We start from the raw sequence: 21,909 nt of genomic DNA, 5'->3' as shown, positions 1-21,909 counted from the left end.
TACACAAAAATAAGTCAATTCAAGTAGCCCAGCCTTCTAATCTAGCTGTGTTGGTTAATCCTTTTATATCAGAGAAGTGCAATACTGCTTTGAATTATCGATGGACTAATTAAGCATCAGCTCATGATATTCATATTTTATGGACAACTTTGGAGTTACAAACAGCATTCTAATAATTTCCTCCAAGTTGTACTGACACACCATTATATGCCATGTGAACAATTCATCATCAAAAACACCAAGATAAGCAGTTTTGTGGTTAAATTTAAGATTTTGAGAAATATCCATAAAACCAATTTAGGGTACATTCTGCAATTCACTTTCACTTCACTTTTACAAGAAAAACTTGTCTGACAGTGGGAATGATGGCTTAGAGCTTCATAACAGTGCTGAATAACCACATGTTATTTGTTCTGCCAGCTGTAATACTGAGCATATTCATCCTGCCTACACCAACTGCCACTGGATGTTCCTACTCTATATGAGGTATTAAAAAATGCTGACCCTTGTACTGGTCGAGTCTAAACCTTATCAATTAATTATGTCTAATAAATGTTCTTGAATGGTTCTGCTAATCTTCTTTGTGAAGGTCTGCTTGTCCACATTGAGCTCCTGGGGGGGAAAAGCTGCTGGACTTTTGAGAGAACAAAATGTTCTGTGGAACTCCACTATATAAAGGCAGAACTTCTTCTTGATCCTGAGACTTATAGCAGCAGCAGCCTTCAGTGGCACAACAGCAAGATGTTGAACATCAGCAACCTGCCTCTGCAGCTCCTGCCCTCCAGGCACTCAGACCGTCTACTGCAGCCATTCTGGGATTATTTGCTTTTTCACCACCTTCCTCTCATCTCATCTCCCTTTTTCCCAGTCCTACTTGCTTTCTCCAGCTATTTTTTCTTCAGTATACCTTTTGCAGCACTGGACCTTTTGGGAGAAAGAGTGCCTTTATTTTATCAGTACAAGATCCAACCAGACAGGCAGCCAACATTGGGGATGATGGCTAAGAGCTTCATGACAGCGCTGTATAACCACATATTCTTTGTTCTCCCAGCTGTAATAATGAGCGTATTCATCCTGCCTACACCAACACTGCCACAGGATGCTCCTACTCTATATGAGGTATTCACTGGCAGTCTGGCTGTGCTTCTCCTCTTTGACACTCAGTACTATATTTGGCATTTCATACATCACAAGCACCCACAGCTTTACCGGTGGATCCATGCAATCCACCATCAATACATGGCACCTTTCTCTTGGTTTGCCGAGAACTTAAGTGTCCTAGAGTTGATGACTGTTGGATTCTTGAGCAACCAGGACCCAGTTCATTTAAAGTGCCACCCACTGACTTCTTGGTGCATCACAATTGTTAGTATCTGGATGTCTGTGGAGGACCACATAGGCTATGACCTTCCATGGACCCTAAACCACCTGGTGCCTTTTGGTCTGCTAGGCGGTGCACCGGCTCATGACATGCACCACCAGAAGCCAAACAGCAACTACGCTCCTTTCTTCAGCCACTGGGACAAAATCTTTGGAACTGCCGTTCCTCTGGAGAAAAAGACTATGAGAAAATAATAACAAGTGTCACAATTATTTGTCTTTCCTTTTGTGAAATGCATTATTTTGTCTTTGTGAGGCTGCTTTCTCAATGGACTCACTTTCTGTACTACAATAGTTTTAGTATTTTTTAGGTATTTTCATTCAATAAAACCATCTTGTTTACAAACATTCTCTCATTATTGTTTCTATTGGTGTTATACAGAATAAGTTATAAATATTGACACAATCAATACATTATTCTCCATGCATGTCATGTGTGCATAATCACACTTCATTCATGTCATTCGAGTGAAGTAATTACCGTAACAACTTCCTGTGCTTCTTTTCCTCACAATCTTGTTATATAACACAAACTCGGGCATTACTCAGCAGTATTTTGCCTACAAATTCCCTCAACAAATAAGGAGCTTTTGAAGGAAATTAATTACCAGGCTTGTCACCAAGAGGTCAGGTTCAACAGAAGGGGAATTAATGTTAACCCATACTTAAGTGCTGAGCTTTGATAGTCAGCTTTTTTCAACACACAAATACAATGGAAGTTAATTAGAAAACCCTTCAAATCCATTGATCTTCAACACTTTGTTCAAGGGTGGCTGTGCCTCAGGAAATAGTGGGTCATCTAGTAATCACAAGGTTGGTGGTAAGATCCTGGCTCTTCCCCACTGCATGTCGAAGTAGAGCAAGACACTGAACCTAAAATTGCTCCTGATGCTGTACATCAATGTGTGAATATGACTGAGTTAGTTTCTGTTTGATGGGCTTTCCCATTACTGTAGTACAATAGTTTACAAGTACAGTTCGTTTACCATACACTCACATAGAAACTGATATGCTGGTCGCAGACATGTAATTTGGTACCATCGCCATGGCAACCCTTAATTGCTTATCTTCACTGGAAACTGAGGATGGGGCTATTCCTTCAAAATAAAGTCCCCATATAATAACTATCTTAACAGGAAACTACAGATATATTTAATTTTTCGAAATAATTTCACAAACATAATTGTATCTTCTCTCTCTCTCTCTCCGGATACAAACCAAGCATCCAGGCACACTCAAAATTTCTTGAGAAATGTTCTAGTTTGTATAAAATATACAAGAATTGCATGTTTGTACACACTTAATTTGAATATATTTATTTGTTACAGAAAATAAAAAAAATGAAACCAATGATATAAAATTTTAGTGAAGACTCTTATTTAAATACTGCACAAACATGTTGGAAATGTGTCCGGTGTTCTCCGTTGGGTGCATCTTGGTGTAGCTGATGAACTGGCGCCGTAACTTCCTCAGCTCTGCCATGTTGACGCTCCTTGTGAGCTCAATGTTAAACATCAGGTTAAGGTCATTAAACTGCAAGCTTGTCAGCATTAAAACTGATCTCACATGAAGACAGAGAAAATTGTCTTATGTTTTTTATGTTTCACGCACAGCTGAATGCTGAAGAAGTGATAATTAACTAGGGCTGCACAATTAATCAAAATATTATCGAAATCACAATATGGCCAAGTGCAATATCCAATTGCAGAAGCTGTAATTTTTTGTTTAAGGTAAAATGCGTGACAAAACAGCATTATGATGTACTGTAGTGGTGCCAGGCCTACAAACCTTGTTCTCCAGATTTAAATTAACATGTTTGTTTGGTACAGACCCCAGAAAATGATGATAGTTCTCACACTAATTGTAAATGTATTGCAACATCTGTCAAAATAATTGCAATGTGATATGCAGCTCTATAACAAACTAACTAAAAGTATCTGAAGGTCACAGCTTCACATCTCAACCTTTAAGGAGAGCAACACAATGAAACAACACAAAGAACTAAACGTTACTGACGCAATCTCAAATTCAAATTATGCACTGGTCATTAAAGGTTGTCTGTGCAGAACCTAATGTACTTTTAATTTGCCTGGACCAACACGTTCAAAAGGAGATAATCAAAGTGCTTGCTTCTGAGAATCTCTGAAATAGTGCAGCCGTCAATAAAAATCCACTTATCTATGTAATTTGGTTTCTCTCCTCCATACGTATCCCGCAGTATTTTATTACAGGCAAGACATTTAACGGTGATTGGCTGCTGTGCCTTTCATTTAATCTCTTTGATGGGCATGCATTCATCCAACCCCCCTTCTAACAAGTCATTTGATGTGGTGTACTTTGCCTCCTGCTGGTGAGGTAATATAACTTTTCTTAGTAGGTAGATGATGAAAATGAGTCAGCACAAATTAAGGGGCAATACAAATTTCAGGCTGTCGTTGGCTGTGAAAGAACACTACTGCCTGGATGTGTGATGTCACACATGAAAACAGGACTACTAATCTGTTTAATATGAAAGGATTCTTCAAAATTTGGTTCTATGTACATGTACATGTGTAAAAAGGATATCTTTTCTGTAGCTCCTGGAACTGAAATGAGATCCCCGGGAACACTTGTCTTCTGTGCATTAAAAATTGCCTGAAAAAAAATCAAATTGCTTTATCACACACATTGCATACACAGGGTAATGTTTCTGCTTAATACTTCAATTAAATGGACAGATGAAAACAAAATTATAAAAGTGCATTTATAGGGAAATTGTGCAGAAAATTGTTTTAAAAGGATGAAAGTGCAAGAATGAAAACATTACTCTCCATTCAACCTTTTGTACAGGTTTACTCAATAGCTTATTAAAGGAACAGAGCAGGTGATTTGTTATTGTCTAACCGCAATTAGCAGACACAACCCATCACAAAGACACATCAATAGGTAGATAAATAATTACAGGAGCAAAGGCATTTACAAAACAACATTCCAATGATGAAGGACACCTTGACGTCAGCTGTTTACAGAGGCAGGACACACACAGGTGACTGCCAAGCATTAGGGGAAAAAAAGTCTTATCAAGCTTAGCAGAAATCAAAACAATTACATTCTTCACTTGGCTGAGGTATAAAGCACTAAACATGTCTGGTGGACATAATGACAAAAAGATATCCAATGACATCACTAGTTTCTTCCCATTACACCATTGTGAAGCTGGTTGGTATAATAGAAAAGTCAATAATTTTACCTGTTGTGTCGCTTGGGAAAAAAAGCACCAATATATACATCATATGTAATAGAAGTAATAGAGCTTTGCAGTAGTTTAGACATGCATGGAAGTAATTTATAGTCACATGTCCCATATAAGCTCAAATCAGGCAGTCCATATAAACATGTGCTGCTAATTCAGTATACATACAACAATGCTGAGCCTGCTTCCAGACATTTTAATCCCTCCACCACCAGCCTCCTCTCGCATTAGGATTTAGTCTTAAATGTTTTCGACATGTGTTCATGTAGAATAAGTGTTGTGTACCTCAGGCTCTGCCAGAACGGTTGTGAGCTCAGGGACAAGCTTGCTCAGAGTTGTTCCTAAGATGCATATTGATGCAATTAATGGTTAAATCTTGACCGCGTGTCCTGACTGAAATGCTATCTGTCTTCTTTAATGTAACAAATATAGCATCCAATATATTGATAATGCAAGTATTATTATAGTCCCAGCTGCAGGGCAGGGAATATGGAACAAACATGACTTTGTTATTAATGTTAAAAGACACACCCCCCGCCAATTTACCAGTGTGTCCTCCTGTAAGTGTGTGATGTCAACTTAAATATTGGTATATATCACCTTCCACTTTCCAAACTGTAATTATTAGCCTAGCTATTGACACTATTTGATGCTTTTTGTCTGTTAATCGCTCTCAGCCAATAAGTGGCCAGTCACTCTGTTCCCTTGATTTGCTATTCAGGTCACATTTACGTCACATGGGATGGATAGTAGATTACTGTGATTACAATCTACAAAAGTTCACGTCATAAGACAACTCAAGGGGGTTGGATGATTGATTGAATGAGGAGTTGGTTGCATCAGGGTTAAAAATACTGTCCACTGGCAACATAATACTATGTCAATTAAGTGGGACGGTCATGTTTGTTCGGTTTTTAAGAATTTCCATATTATTAAGCGCCAAGCCAGACGTATCACCGTGGACGTTGGCAAGATCCCTATTTACAAGTTGGATATAACATGAACACGGCTATAAATAACTGCATTACCTTTCCAGGCACTGAAGAAAGTCTACGATGTGGAGTGATATGTTTGCAATGTTGAACAGGTGCTTTGTGAATTGATGTTTCAGCATATGACTTCTCAGTACACTATATTTTCTATATTTTAAAAGAACAAATGAAGACATACCATTAACACATCTTGTGTGATCTTGTCCAACTCGTACAAGAAATTTGCAGATGACAATGGTTGCTGCAGAGAAAAAGAATATCACTTTTAACATCAGAGAATCAAAAGAGCGACAGAGCATATACTTCTACAGTATATTGTACTGCTTGTATATGTCTCTTACACTCTGTGTGGACTGGTTGGGTGGGGGTGCTTTTCTTTTGAAAAGTGCGTCAGAAATGGCTTCATATGGAAGTGTGTCGTCTTCCAGGATGCTGAAGAGGGGACTGTCCCATCGGTTTCTGGAGTCTGGAGCTTCAAATCTCAGCACCAATGCATCAAAGCTAAAACAGACAAACCAGATTGGTTTGTCCAAAATTGGACAGTTCATTTTTGACAATGACATTCATTAAGGTATTGTTTAATCCAAAAAATTAAAACCACAGATTGAAATGCACATCTGCTTCTCACTCACATCTCCTGAGTGTACTGCTCAGCAGCCTCTCTGCTGGTGTTCCATGTTGAACTCACTTGCTCTGACGTCAAACAGTACACCTTCATCAAAAGAAAGCATGTGATTTTAAATGTGAATAGTGTTTGGGTAATAGTTTTTTTAGATAATCATAATCTCTCTAGTATACATACCAGGCAGTGCGGTGTCTGTGTGTGTTTGATGAGACAGAACAGTTCATAGCGGTAGCCTGTAAAGTATTTCAACTTTAAAGGTAAAAGCATAAACAAATAATGTCTGTATACTAGCATACTACTGGTAGCCAGATTTACCTTTTATGTAATTTAATGAATCCAAAATTACAATGTGATCCTTGTTGACTGTCCTAAACAACAAATAAATAAAAGGTTAAAAGGGCTCAGAGACAGAACATGAACATGATGAATCTTTTCCAAAAACAGATATGGAAAAACCCACCTCTCTACTTGAGCTTTCAGAGATGCTCTGACATTTTTTTCCTTTTGGGAATCTGAAACATATCCAACAACCTTAAATTACAGCAAAGGTCAGAGGGTACTTCCTATGAATCCATTCTTCGTTGTGACTGTTCATTTGCAAATAACATATATTCCCATAAAGAAATAAATCTACCAATTCTTTTTTTAAATGATTGATTTATTGTTTAATTAATAAAAAGTAAAAAAAAAAAAAAAAAAAAAAAGCCATTTACAATTTCTCAGCCCCAAGTTGACACTTTTTGTTTGTATACTGAATTTAGTATCAAATTTCCTTTCTGAAAGTAAAGCAACTAATTTTCACAATTTAACTGGCTTTCTTGCTTGTAAAGTAATCAAAATTGTTGGCTATTAATTCTGTTTTTATCAAATAACTGGCTATTGGGCTGGTTTTTAACGCTTTAACTGCTAAAAAGAAAATCTAAAACTTTTTAGCTGCTTATGTCAGGAATTTCTTAAGATAGTGACGAGATTTCTGAGTGAGGTATAGTAGTATAAATGGTATGCAAAAGAAGATAAAACTACAGTTTCTTTTGTATTGACATGTGAGATGGTTTGACAGGAAAAGCCCAATCATACTGTAGGACAGTGATAACACTCTCCCGCCAAACTCCATTCAAAATACCATTAATTTAATGCTGCCCCAACCCATCGATAAACACAGATTCACCGTAGTATTGACAAACTCTTTTTAGCATTTTCCAGCATCCACTGAAACGCTACCATTATACGTCTATTTTAAATACAGGCTGTCTTTTTATCAAACTGCTTCCCCTGTCAATCATCCCATTTCTTCACCTGTCAAGTTACAATCAGTTCAGGCGCTCACCCAGTAGGGTCAAATATTACTGTTGAATTGACAAATAGAAACGGTTTGGTGGATAGTTAACAGATCGGGTGACTTTCTAATGACTCTTGAATGTTCAGAAAACCTCGCCAGCAACAAACACGTAGCTAATAAGCGAGTGAATTGGAGACATGGTTAGTTTAACTTGCCTGCGTAAACAGTGTTTTTGTCAACATCCAGAGCTTCGTCTGCCACAATATGAACCTTTCGGCCCGTGTTCTGTTCAAAATACACCTTCAGTTCTTCTGCCCGTCGTGTTTTACCACTACAGGGGTAACCACACATCACTATTAGAGGCATATCTACTATGTGTTGTCAAATAGAGTAGCCTAACATGAGCTTGAAAAGCACGTTCATCTTCTTCTTCTTCTTCCTCCTTCTTCTTCTTCGGGTCTTAATGGCGGTTGACAAACCAGCTTATAGGTGCATTACCGCCACCTACTGGATGGAGCAGTGGCTCGACAGGAAAACAACAGAAACCAAAGAAAACTAAATAACTTATTATTATTATTGTAAATAATTAACTACAAGGACTTTCCATGATTTCTTTCCACTCTCTGATGTAATATTATATCCCGCATCTAATGCTGATGTTAATTCACTCCTTTCTTGACCATATTTGCTGCAGTGAAAATGCAGAGAAGAAAATACGATTCCTACAAACATCAACAGGAGGCGCAACAACGCTAATAGAGAATTACTGAACTGGGGTCTGGGAATAGAATCTATTAAAGCTTTTACATTACAACATTTATTTTGGAAGTTGGAACCAAGGTTATTATAGTTAACTAAAACTAACCTAAAACTAGGTGTGAAAAAAAAAACCTTTTAGTAAACTGAAATACAAATAAAAACTAGACTTTAGAAAAAACAACAACTGAAATAAAATAAAAAAATATGTAGAACTTTAGTCTTTCAAGTCAATTTTGTCAAATTTCTCAAGACAACAAGGGGATGTTTACATGACTAGGAATCGATTGCCTTCACAAAGTGCTGTGTTTGTATTGTAATATCTATTCTGAACATCTTAAATCTTACCCCAGACAAATATATCCCATATGAGTGTTTTAAAAAACTTAAACTATTAAAACTATTAAAAACTAAACATAAAGGTGCAATACCACTATGGAAATTAACTGAAACTAAACTGGAATGAAAACAAAAATTCATTATTCTATAATATTTAAAATGACAAGGGAAATCTGGTCTGGCTTTCAGTACTTGTTTATTTACATAAATATCAGGTTCAAATAACTGGACCCAAGAACGAAGCAGTGCAGACTGGCACCACACTGTCATATACAATGTAACATATCACATTAAAAAAAAACATTTTTGAAGATTTTGAAACTCTCCTCTTCATCAGTAGGATTTCATATTGTCACAGTAATGGTGTAGCAACTGTTGGTTGAAATGTTCCTCAAGCACGATCCCCTCCTCCTCTAAATGGATGGGGAAAAAATGCCAGTTGTACAATAACAACAACAACAATAACAACAACAACAATAACAACAACAATAATAATACTAACTTACATGTCCAATGCCTGTTTCCGTCGTGTCAGTTGGGCAGTTTTCAGCATCTGAATGAGCAGTGCCTGCAGGTCTTCCTCTCGGTACAGAGGGCGAACAGCTCGGACTTCAGTGGGAACATTCACATCTTCAAAAGCTGACTCCATAAAGGAGCTATCCACAACACTTTTCTTGCCCATGAAATGCCCTTAAATTAGCACAAAACACAGCCTCAATATAAACTGTCAAAACCAGCACACAAACATGAAACGGTTTATCAGAACAGTGTCGTCTCTTTTACCTGTTGCCCACAGATTCCCCCTCGGATTCACCTTGATCTTTGAAACTTTATTTCTCAGCTCAGTTAAATCGAGAGTCATTGAAGATGTCATGGCTACGTATGAGAGAAGGATGAAAGAAAACAGGAATCCTGCTCTGCAGATCTTTGTCAAAGTGCCTTTCATTCCTCAAACGCGTTGTACTCAATTTTCTGCCGGTTAATTCTCTGCTCTTCTGCTACTTTGGGGACAGGCAGTTATACTGCGATAGGACAGGCTTAATATTCTAATGGGATGAAGTCATCCATCTGTGGTTGGTTTCTTATTGGATGAACGATGCACATTAGAGTTCCTTGTGCCATTCTGACGTGCTATGACAATTGTAAAGTGTGTGACCTCAATGCAAAACCCCTAATTAGCCCATCCAAATACTGTTAAATACTTTCCTCTCCTACATCCAGTACATCAATACACAAGCCAGAGTGTAACACAAGACAAACCAGATATATAATTAAATGCACCAATTTATTTGTAAGTAATTTACGTAAACATTACAGCAAGGCACAGGGGCCACTGCATGCTGAACTGATGTAATGGCTTAAGAAATGTTGTGAATCAAGGGTTCATTGGCTACTGTATGTACATAGGTTACTTTCCTAAATGAGTCCTTACTGTTCACAAGTATCAAAAGTACAAATATCTTTCAACAAGAGTTACAAAAGAGCAAGTCATGAACAAGCCATTCATTTCTGCCTCTGCAGTTTAACAGCTGCAGTGCAGTGATTTAAGGACTTAAGATAACAGAGAGAGAAAAGAGCTCATATAGCACTTAAATAGAAAAGTTCACTAGCCAAGTCAAGTCAATATGACTATATAGTCTTATTTTCACTCCCAAAGTAATTTATAAAATTTAATAATGTGGGATAATACACATTTACTAATTTTTACATTGCACTGAGATTACCTACAACTCCTCAAATACTTTCATCGTTTAACAATCACTGCCATTAACCATGGAGGTAGGAACTGTCACGTGTTCTATTCAAAACAAGAAGTGCTGCTTTACGAATCAAGACCTGCGAACAAGAAGTTCACATCATTATGAGCACTGATCTAAGAAATGTCTTTCCCTCTGAAGTCATCATGGATTAAATAAATTCCTCTGATCCTACTAGTATTATTATTATGATGAGTGACTTAATGTTAACAGGTCCTGATTTGTAAAACATTATCTCTGGTATGCCGCCAAACTTCACGTTCACGCATGCTCTGGATTATCCAAAACAACCCTGACTTGTCATGTCCACTTGCGGGAAAAATACACTTCTGGCAATTTGAGGTATTTTCAATTCTGCTGCATCAGACATCCAATACCTCTCCATGTTTTTACCCTGAACACTCATTCAAAAAGAAAATAATAATAAAAAAAAAAAAAAGGGAAAGAAAAATTATCTGGGATAAAACATGCACCCATAAATCAAAACATGTTCAATAAGCATAAAAACAAGAGCATTTCAGAATGCTTAAATAGTCAAAAGAAGGTCTTGTTATTATGTGTAGCCTAAATTCAGTAGGCTTTGCTCAGCAAGACAACTCACAGGATAGCTTTTCAAATAACAGTTTACCAATAATGCAGAAATTCGGCTTTCAAATGACTACTGAAATATACTTTCTGTTGTAATAAACTGTGACTACAATTCTTGATGTGTACTGCAAATTAACTGCAACGCAGTCATGGCATAAAATCTGAATCCCATTCAGGCAATAGTGTGTAGTATTAAATACTTCAGACAACATTTTAAGAAATTAGAATTAACGTGAATACACAAGTGAAAACCCAGCCCTTCACTGTTAAATCAATCAATACCAGACCTAAAAACTAACAGACCTGAGTCTCCTGTCAGGGTGGTTTCTATCCAAAGAGAGAAAGATAGAAAGAAAAATCTTCATCTGTAATATGTGTGCAGATATGTCTGAAAGGCAAGATGAATATATTACCAACATGCAAGTTAAATAAAAACAATGGTAAAATTAAAATGAATTTATCCTCTCATTTACAAAAATACTGACTTTCCTAAATGTTACTGCTTGAATATACTGCACAAACTCTGGATAACTTTCAAAATTAAAGGCCCTTTGTAACACTTTGTACCACCTCAAAGCAGAACATCAAGCATCCCTTGTTACTTTCACATGAAAACTGAAGATATTAAAGCAGCTTTAAAGACGTGTTGAGGTGGCTCTCACTCCCGGAGAGAGACTGCTTGTGTCTGAGAGTGAGTGCTCAGTTTTAAATTACAGTCCGCGGTCTTGTCACAGTGCAGGCTTGTTGGCTCTTCTGCCTGTGACTGCTCATGTTCATTTAGCTCCGGTAACAAGCCGTTTATCTCGTCAGTATCTGCTGATCTAACTGGCTGATTATCCTTCTCCTTCTCCCTAACCTCTGCCTCCTCCTCCTCTTTTTCTCCTTTTTCTTCTTGTTGTTTCTCCTCTTCTTTGACTTTGTGTACAATGAAAAGATGTCTATTGAGAGACAGCACAGATGTGAAACACAGGCCACAGTGAAGGCACTGAGGAGTGTTTTCATCCGTTTTATGTTGTGGTATATGCTGCTTGAACTGCGTGCTGTCGTCTGTGATGAAACCACACTTCGAACAGCGGAACTGTGTTTTCAGACGCTTCGCTGAAGGAGCCTCGCGACTGAAGGTGTGATCCCGCCTCTCCTCCTGTGTGTCCAGGGCAGCTTTTTCTGTTACAAGCCCCTGAAAAATCACAGAAGTCACACACTATATAAAATGATGACTAGTAAAGTTCGTAACACTTGTATTTGTGCCTGCAGTTATTATTTTGTTATTTGAGTTAAAAAATAAACGAATAAATTACCTTGCCCGTAGCCTTTTTTGATTCCTGGATGGCTGTTTTCGGCATTTGGCTGAGATCAGGATTTTTGATTCCATGCATTAGACTGATGTGGTTCTTCAACATCACACTCGTCTTAAATATTGTCTCCGTGTTATCTGTGCAATACCTGAAGTGTGGGGAAAAAAAAAACTAAGAAAGTAAGGGAAGTGGAATTGAAAGATTTCCTGGTTAATTTCATAAAACACTCATAAAAATCTTACCAACAGGTGTACATTTTCTTTTTTCCATCGTGGTCATTGCGTATATGTCGCCTCAGACTGGTTGTTGAGTTGAAAGACTGCTCACAGTGTCGACACGGATACTTCTTCACTGACTGTCGGAAAAAATAAAAAGTTCAAAATAAAAAAAAGTCCATTAAAAAAAAGAAACTGACGATAAAAGCTTGACAAATTCTATTGAGTTAAACTTGAGTTATGAGGTTATATGCACGTGTAATGAGCTCATTATCTACACACAATTATTATAGCCTAAGCTCAAGTCATGCTGAAAGTACAGCTGACTAATGGCTGAATTGGTTCCAATGTAGACGGCATTATAGCTATATTATGGCTATATTATGGCTATAAACAAGTATTGAGCTTCGCCCCAATGACATCTAACACTCTCTTAAGCCCTCCCCCGATAGACCCAGCATTTAACTTGGGGTTTAAGAATCTTTAAACATCTTTTTGCGAATAACTCATTTATCTCTACCTGATTTTCTTTTTTAGATATTTACAAGCTTGAAGCTGTTCCTCCCAACAAACTGCCCTCCAGAGGACTGCTTAAGGCCTGGAGCAAACCTTACAGGCAGTATTTCAAGACTACATGATGTAATTCAACACATCAATCCTCCAACACTGACCAAGACAAAGGCTGCCTGGCAAACAAGATCTTAAGGTGGCTATCCCATCTGGGGCGCCATTTGGGATCTCATTATTAGTCACATTCATTGCTCACCCATTTGCATTCGCCATCGCTTGTTACAGTTCAAAGTTACACATCGTCTACAAAAGCTAAACTCTCCAAAATCATCTCCATGTTATCCTAGATATCCCCAGTCACGAGCGGCGATGGGTCATATGTTCTGGTCATATAACTCATGAAGTAATTTTTTGACCTCTATATTTCAAGTGTACTCATATATCTGTAACAGAACAATAGATCGCAGCTCATAAATGGCTATATTTGGTGTACCATCAACAGAATATAGTATCGCTTTATATCACTCAAATGTTGAAGCACTCACCGCACTGTTTGCACGATGATTAATCCCCCCTTTATACTATGGATCAAGAAAGTCATTATGTGTTTCCAAATGAAGAAGCTGAGATACACTCTGAATGGATCACTTAAAAGATACAACAAGTATGTGGAGAATCTTTCCCAGCAGTCTGATACTGAACTTTATATAGGAGATTATTATCATCTAACAATATTAATATCTGTACTGTATTTAAATTGAAAGCCATATATTAATTCAACACAAATTAACTATTAAAATACAGTAGTTTCCGTATTGGAATCTGGACTGATCTAATTAAATGCTTACTAAATGTTGCAGCAGAGGGAGCCTCCCTATTTCACACTTCACATAAGTAGTTTATTACAAGTGAGCCAAGATGTAAATTTAAAAAAACATTTTAGTGCACTTAAGCCATTGATATCTTTGTTGAACACAGACATGTGCATGGGGAATTCATGGTTTCTCACCTTTCCGTGGTTGGTCTTCACATGAGAAACATAGGAGTCTCGCTCAGGGAACCACTGGAGACACTCGCCACACGTCCAGCCGGTGGGCTTCACACGTGTTCTGCTGTCCTGCTCAGCCTTTTTTCTGGGACTATCTGTGTGTTTTGCGGAGCTGCAACTCTTCTGTTGTTGGACGGAATGAGATTCCTGGTGCCAGTCAGTATTTTCTGTTTCTGTTTGTTTACTGCCGTTCTCAGTCTCTGCTGTCATGTTTCCTACATGAACGCCCTGCAAAACAGAAAATACATGGCTTAACCTCTCCTCCGTGTTAATGATGATGTGAAGTAGGTCACAAGTTATTTAAAACAGACTAACTCATCATTTACTCAACAACTAGTCTTTTGCAAGAGTAGTTAAACTACAAGAAACTTAACAGTGTAGCTGGATTGTGTGACTTAATAATTGATTGATGTCTCTGCATCATGTGCAGGGTTTTGCAGAATAGAGACCAAAGCTAGCATAGCACAGCAGCAGCTGCACTTTGCTTGATAAGTTTAATAATGCTGCCAAAAACTGAGCTGAGTGTTAAATGTCACTTTTTGCACAATTTGAATTATTTTAGTATGCAAGTTTTAAGTATCGAACAAGTAACCAGGTATGTGGATACATATATAAACTAAATACACAATGAAATCCAACCCAGAGAGTTTATTTGAAATTGACACACATAAACAATATCTCTTCATAAAAACACAATCAGGGCTAACCTTGAAGTGCTGCATTAATAGCTGTTTTTGTGGGAAGACGGAGTTGCATTCTGGACACTTGAACACACTAGTAACACGCTTGAGGGCATTCTGGTAGAAATGCTGAAGCAGTAACTGCTTTTTCTTGAAAACCATCTCACATGAACACTTAAAGATTAACCTGCAAAAGAAAGATAAAACCGTTAAAAAGAACTGTAAAAAGAAATGTACAACTTTTAACAACCAGGTCATGAGTCGTTGACTTACTGGGGGGATAGTTTACTAGCACTGTGTTTATTTTTGAAATGCTCTTCACAGCTGTCAGCGGTCTTGAAGGCAACTGGACAGATGGAACACTTGTAAAAGACTTCACTGTGTTTCTCCTCAAAGTGGGTCTTTTGTCCTTGAAGGGTCTTGAAAACCATCTCACAGTGAAGACATCTGGACAAAAAGGAAACATAATGACACTTTTCTGTACCACCGCACTGTATGTTTTTAATAAGGTCGGCGTTTCATGCTTGCTTACTCACTTGTACCAAGCCTTGCGAGCGTAGTGCAGACAGTTTTCCTTGACATGCTTCTGTATGTCTGCAGAACGACTCAGGGCACCACACTCAGGACAGCAGTAAGGGGACTTGTGTGCATGAATGCGTTCATGAGCTCTGAAGCTGCACTTGTTGGGTAACAACATGGAGCACGGCTTACACATCTGTTTTATTTTTTTTAAATGAGAGAAAACAAAGAGAAAAATCAAAAAAGACTAATGTGAAACGCAGAAAATACTACATAAATACTAGTGACTGTGCTTTTAAAATATAAGTCTGTTGATATTCTATATTTGTTATTGTCAACAAATGCCATGAAAAGACCAAAACCAACAATGAATTGTATTTAATTGTATTCTCAGAAAATCAAATCCCTCTGTACTGTAGACCTCTAATAATGTACAAAAACTATTAATACGTTCTGTAATTTGTTTTGAGTCAATCAAATAATTCAGTGTGGTTTGTGGTTTTGGACTTTTTCTTTTTTTATATAGAGGAATAACAATACATACATGAATATGTTGTACATTGAGTGCTTAGGAATTTAGTGTATATTAATATATAAGTATATATAAAAATAATGTGTATAATAATGTTTTCAAGTAAAAATATTTTTTTTTTTTACTCTTTTTGTGTTTTTAAGTTTTATGTCCCCAGGAAGAGTAGCTTTAGTAGTTCTGCATAAGCTAATGGGGGATCCTAATAAAATCCTAAATCCGACATACTCTATTCTGCTGCTGTAAACACTCACAAGAGCACTAAATGTGTATTGATCCTCAGCTAATCTCCAAAAATGCACTATACACTCCCATTTAAGTATTGAGTGTTGAGAGATGGACTAACGCATTGTTGATTTTTTCATTGGATTTCTTGACAATAACACAAATACACAATATTGGCAGCCTTATCCCAGAATATTTCAATAAAACATCTACGCACTAGTCCTTCCACATCTTCCGACGGCCTCTGGTAATGGCCTGCAAGTGCTTTGTAGTCAGGTAACTGCTTGTTACACTCCAGGCAACGGAGTCGGTGGCGAATGACATTATCTGGATATAGGGGGAGGACAGGTTGGTTTTTAGATGAGGGTGATGGTGAGCTGTAACAGTCCGTGTTCACAGGTTCAGTACTCAGGGGTGCAAACATTTGTTCCTCTGCTATGGGTTTCATCTGGAGCTGTGTGCACTGCATCACCATGCCGTTGTTCTTGTGCTCTCGTGCATGTGCCAACAAGGCACACTTGTTGTAGAACACCATCATCTTTGCACAGTGCATACATCCTACTTCAATGTGAACACTCCTCCTGCTGTAATGATGTGCAAGACTCCTCTCCACCCCGAAGGAGTCCCCGCACTCGAGGCAGCAGTAACCGCGTGGTGGAAGGTTGATATTGCTCTCTGGAGGGGGGTTTAGGTTGGGCACATACGTAGGCACAGGGTTGCCACTGTTCAACAGCCTGTTTAAGGTTCCTGCTGCTGTGTTGGGAGTGGATGTGTGAGGATAGGGTTTGGCTGTTTTGACCTGATGCACCAGTGGGACAGTGCTGTACACCGTAGATGAGAGTGTATGTTGGCTTTGCTGATGAGAGGTGGACCGTGCCGCTACTGAAGCGGCAACACTGTGAGGGACCAGGTTCAGACTAGCTAAGTGCATTGCTTTGGGAAGGAAGTTTGTGCTAGTTGTACCGCCTGCTGTGGCTGATCCTCTCTTTGGTTTCTGCCCCTTATGTGCAACAGATCGTTTGACAGGAACACTAGTTTTATGAAATACTGTTGCGGACTGTGTTGTGCCTGACCTCCGGGAGTTAGCTTGTGATTTGTTGTGTAAAACCTTCGATGAAAATGTACTAGCTGGGGTAACTTTAGTTTGTATTCCAACAATGCTATCGACAGCAGCACTTTGAGACTGATGGGGAGACATATAACAGTAAGAATCTTCACTAATCATACTCTGTGATGGAGAAGATTCATATGCTGAATGAACTTCATCTGTTTCTGAATCAGGCAGCACACTGGTGACTGTGCGCTTGATCTGCCCAGACGTAGTTTTGATGGTCTTTATTCTGACCCTGGGTATGGCAGGGGGTGACCCAGATGCCACTGCAGGGGATGCTTTGCCACTACTATCACTGCAGATGCTTGCAGGGCTATCGGAGGGTTTCATTAACCGTTTCACAGCTTCAAGTGGACTTCTGGGGCTTCGTGGGGATATAGGCACGTTGGGGTTTGTTTGCGTGCAGTCATTCTGAACTGCTGAGGACTCTCTGGGGTCTTTTCTAGCATTCAGAGCCACCAGAGCCTCAAGACAAGAGGATAATTTAGATGTCTGAGATTTTAAATATGGATAATGAGAATTAATATCTGTTGAAGTTCCTGAATTGCAGTTGTTCTCAATAATGTTCTGGCTATCACTGGGTGGGGGAAGTGCACTGTGTATTCTAGGTGTTGTATCCTTTTCGTTGCTGACACAGATGTCAGAGGGCTCCTCACTTCTAATACTTTCTACTCTGCTGCTCTGAGTGTTCTTGGGAATATCAGAGTCCTTTGGACAATCATCAAACATGCTGAAGTCCACCTTTTTTTGATTCTCTGGGACTGAAGGCTCCAACAGAACTGAAGCATCTGGGAAACAGGGTTTCTCTTTTGGATGCATTTCATCTCTACTACACTGAGTGTCTTCAGACTCGGGACTGGAGATGGGACTAAAATGAGAAAGTGACTGTGAAAATATTGGTGTTCCATCAGGTTTGTGCTGAATAGGTGCATTTCCAAGAAGCTCTCTTGAACCATCCCCGTTCAAAGCAGAGACAAATGTTTTGGAAAAGCCAGTGTTAGTTGTCTCAACAGTGTCAATGGAGGTCTCTTGTCCCCTGAATCCATTTTGCAATGCTGGTCCAAAACCTTCCAGTGACTCCTGGCGACATGTGTTTTTCACAATAACACTTACAGCAGGAATATCTGTTGTTGTGTCAGCTTGGTTACTCAGTAAGCTATCATCCAGACATATCCCTGTGTGTTTCAGCTGACTTTCTGTCTCCTCGTGACTCCCCTGGATGGGTTCTTTGGCATCCAACCCTGTGGCATCTGGGATGTCAAAGGCAGCCAGAAGATCATCAAAATCTGGGGTTTTCATGTCACCCATGGCTGTACAGGCTCATAAACCTACACAAACACATACAGAATTGGCTTAATAAGTTATCTTTCGATTTACACAGTGGGCACTGCAGGCAGAGCTTTAAGGAAGTGCTGTCAGCACAAGACAGCTGCTTTACAATCTGACTAATAACTGTGGTAATATCCTCTATGCTAACGTTACCTTTAGCTAGCAAGCTAAACGTTAACAAGGTCTGCTTGCCTTCGTCTATACAGCCTCTCTTTTGTACAAAGGCAAGCATTAACACACACATTAATAAGCAAATAAACATTAAATACAGCCTACTATGCTCCTAGCGTTGCCAAATATAATCTCCTTCATATGCTGACCTACATTTAAGTTGTTTTTGCTGTTAGCGCAGCTAACACTGAAGCCTGCTAACAAGATACAGTCAGCTAGCTACACAACGGAGCCAATACAGCATGCTAGCATCTAGCTTAGCAACATGCTATCGCGCAAATCCTTCAGCCAAGCTAGTAAACTCATCACTTATCGATGCACATGTGCGCTTACCATCTGATCCAGTTATGTTTAACCGCTCTAGTAAATTAGCTACACAGCCAGTTAACTGTGGGCGCGAACTGAGTGTGAATTGGGAAGGGGTTGGGCTGTTGCGGGGTTTCGTAGCTAGGCTACAAGCTACTAGCGCTCGTTTTCCATTTCCTCTTCGTGGGTGATTCAAGCCCTCGACGCCGTCTTACAGACGAGAGGAGGCGCCGTAAACAGCTTGAAGGTACATGTCCACCCAAAGAGACAAAGGAATGCGATGTGTTATGTTCAGTGGCTCGGCTGCTACACTACACACACATATTGGTGTGTGTGGTAAGTAAACAGAGGTAGGTAATGATCATCAAATGTGGAAACATATGCATGACAGGAAAGATGCCATGGGCCATGCCAGCAACCTGAGGGCCCCCAGGGGGTAAAATGTATTAGGGGCCCCTAAGTCACCACCAACACTGCCTGTTCAAGGGCCACTGTTCAGCATTGTCTACTCCTGCTTGTAACCTTGCTTTCAGTGATGCTCAGGTTTTGTTGGAAATGCCAAACTTAATTTCTGAAGTAATTTATTTTTGAACTTCCAATGAGTTGGGAGACTTGCACAAGAACTGCAAAAGTACTGAAGCAACAAAGGCTGCAAAATTCTGACTTTAAGTCCCTAGGTCAAGCTCCAGAAACAGTGGATCATACAGTTTCATCATGCAACTCTATAGCATCTTTCATTTGACCCACACTGCCACCTTAAGTCCAAAAGAAATGAGATGGGGAAGATATAAAGAACTTGTAAGGCTGGAGATATTGTATACTTGCTTTTTACTATGTGTGTGTGTGTGTGTGTGTGTGCGCATGATGGCTGCCTCTTTGGCTTAAAGGTGCTGATAGTGTTTTGTTGAACCTTTCTCCCAATTTATTATTAGGATGTCAATAAAATAAACAAGATATCAACTCCACTGTTTGATCTGGCCAGCAGCCTTGATCTGCTATGTATCACACGGTTTTAAGGAAATAGATAAGGTATTGTTTAACTGTTTGTTTTTAATATATACACCGAGAATTTCCAGGCAAGCAGTGTTGACTGAGTCGATTTCACTTGAATGAAATAAAGTAATGTCAAACTGAATGGAGGCCTAGAGGTAGTATAAATGAAACTGGTACAATATTTACCAGCTTTCCATCACGTGAAACTTCCAAACACAGATAAACAGGGGGCTGGCATTAAACTGGAACTTGCCCCAGATTCCCATTATGTGTCTGTGATCTGATGCGGCCTGCCCAGTAGTACTGGTCTCATTTGTGGAGGAGGGGCAGGTCCAGGTTTCAGGTTCTCTGGAAGTTCCACAACGGAGGGAGTTTCTGATTTGGAAAAGTTTTTGATATCCTGTAAGACAAATTTGAGGGTAATATTATTCAATATCATTCTTTCCAGTTAGTCAGGCTGTAAAGTGATGACACAAATTCCTGTTAAGGTTACAGACAGGCCTGCAGCACCTTTGGGATAAGATTTAAAAAAAGAAAAAGACCAAAGCGTCAGTAACTTAATACAAGCAATGATGTAACAGGATGTAACAGCTATGTCAACTTACAGCAAGGCAACAAAGTCAATTTAGGAGGCTATTTATTGTATGTATAGTATTTTAATTTGTTAGTGAATAAAGAAGGGGGCTATGGGAGCAACGCTAAATGTGAGATATTGCATGAATTCAGTGTAATATTGCATAAATGAGGGATTTTGTATTGTACGCATTACAATGATGAGAGTTACGTCAGTCACAGCTTTGACTATTTCTAAATATCATCTAAATTGTGAAACTGAGTCGATTGGAAAAAATGTGATGTAAAGTGAATGTTGTGGGTTATTAAACCAAACCATTTAATGTTAAGCTACAACGTCTGTTATGAGGTTATTAACCTTTTGATAATGAATTTCAAGGCTTTCTGAAAACTGAAAGCTGTACTTTTAAAAAATAATGAATGTTTATTGTATCCATCAAGACAGACTGAGCCCCCACTGAGTGTTATGAACCATGGACAAACGCCATTTTATGAGGAATCAGATTATTTGTGTGTAACAAGATCACAATCAAACAGCAGCAAGTAGAACAAATAGCTGCCATTATATCCAATCACGAATCGTCACCCTGAAAGTAAAGTACAAATTGCACTGCAATATATTTAATGGCCCAGATAACAGCTTTACCTGTTTTGGAGATGACGTGATTCTACAGCGAATACTCAGTGTACTTATTCTTCAGAACAATCGTTTAAAGAGATTCTTATGTGACATTGTTGACTTTGATCCATAAAAGTAACTGTGTGTGTATCACAGTGCACATAGCATATAACTTCACATAGTTATAGTATCATCTTTCATAATGTGTGCTATGTTTTCTGAAATTACAAGATGACTAGTTCTATCTTAAAAATAAAGTTTAAAGTTAAAAATAAGTTTATTTACTGTTTAAAAATGTGAAGGAAAACTAACAGCATTTATAACTTATAGTATAATATACCTGAATGTATATCTGTAATAGAGTAAATTTAATATTGATATAAGGGGAAACTTATCGAATCTACCACAATCTAAGTATATGTGTAAGATGTTTAATATAGTTTTTGTGCACACACAGTAAATTATCTAATTTTAGCACATTAAAATTAGAAAATAAAAGGTGCTTTTGAGTCTTCATCCTCATGTTGTTGAGTCACACGCTTCTGAGAAACCTATTTTTAGAAACTCTTCTTTGAAAATAAGAGCTCAAAGCATGACTTTTTATGACTTACTTAGTTGCATTATTCCACTATGTTTTCCCCTGTATTGTCACATATCAGTGAATGTATATTATTATATCTGTCAACAAAAATTCACATCTTATCATCTGTTGCTCAAGGGATTTGGTGAACATGGTAAACTTCACGTCCAATCGAAGGTTGCTTCATAAGGTCTATTAAGTCATCTCTGTTGCATTATCACACTTATCTCACTTATGCTTACGTCCTGTATTTCCTGA

General features: G+C 38.5%; 3 protein-coding genes across 3 annotated transcripts; 1 reads left to right on the top strand and 2 right to left on the bottom strand.

Annotated features, from left to right (window-relative positions):
- The first annotated feature begins 55 nt into the window (after positions 1 to 55).
- Positions 56 to 1,934, top strand: ch25hl1.1 (cholesterol 25-hydroxylase like 1, tandem duplicate 1). The gene has a single exon (XM_051382224.1). It carries the CDS (start codon positions 553 to 555, stop codon positions 1,573 to 1,575), a length of 1,023 nt encoding a protein of 340 aa, XP_051238184.1. The 5' UTR covers positions 56 to 552; the 3' UTR covers positions 1,576 to 1,934.
- Positions 1,935 to 2,680: 746 nt separating this feature from the next.
- Positions 2,681 to 7,963, bottom strand: kti12 (KTI12 chromatin associated homolog). The gene is made up of 9 exons (XM_051382226.1): positions 7,724 to 7,963; positions 6,690 to 6,741; positions 6,545 to 6,597; positions 6,407 to 6,462; positions 6,237 to 6,316; positions 5,946 to 6,105; positions 5,783 to 5,845; positions 3,946 to 4,014; positions 2,681 to 2,886 (listed from the first exon to the last, which is right to left on the bottom strand). Exons 1-9 carry the CDS (start codon positions 7,872 to 7,874, stop codon positions 2,743 to 2,745), a joined length of 828 nt encoding a protein of 275 aa, XP_051238186.1. The 5' UTR covers positions 7,875 to 7,963; the 3' UTR covers positions 2,681 to 2,742.
- A 1,906-nt stretch (positions 7,964 to 9,869) lies between these two features.
- znf592 (zinc finger protein 592) lies at positions 9,870 to 19,098 on the bottom strand. The gene is made up of 9 exons (XM_051382289.1): positions 18,914 to 19,098; positions 16,187 to 18,408; positions 15,233 to 15,411; positions 14,970 to 15,143; positions 14,724 to 14,883; positions 13,978 to 14,244; positions 12,486 to 12,598; positions 12,247 to 12,391; positions 9,870 to 12,125 (listed from the first exon to the last, which is right to left on the bottom strand). Exons 2-9 carry the CDS (start codon positions 18,386 to 18,388, stop codon positions 11,607 to 11,609), a joined length of 3,759 nt encoding a protein of 1,252 aa, XP_051238249.1. The 5' UTR covers positions 18,389 to 18,408; positions 18,914 to 19,098; the 3' UTR covers positions 9,870 to 11,606.
- Between the last annotated feature and the right edge of the window lie 2,811 nt (positions 19,099 to 21,909).

The sequence above is a fragment of the Dicentrarchus labrax genome, unplaced genomic scaffold (genome assembly GCF_905237075.1).
Source record: "Dicentrarchus labrax unplaced genomic scaffold, dlabrax2021, whole genome shotgun sequence".
In the NCBI taxonomy this organism is placed as follows: domain Eukaryota; kingdom Metazoa; phylum Chordata; class Actinopteri; family Moronidae; genus Dicentrarchus; species Dicentrarchus labrax.
Note: the sequence above shows the minus strand (reverse complement) of the source record. Positions and strands in the feature narration are given on the sequence as shown.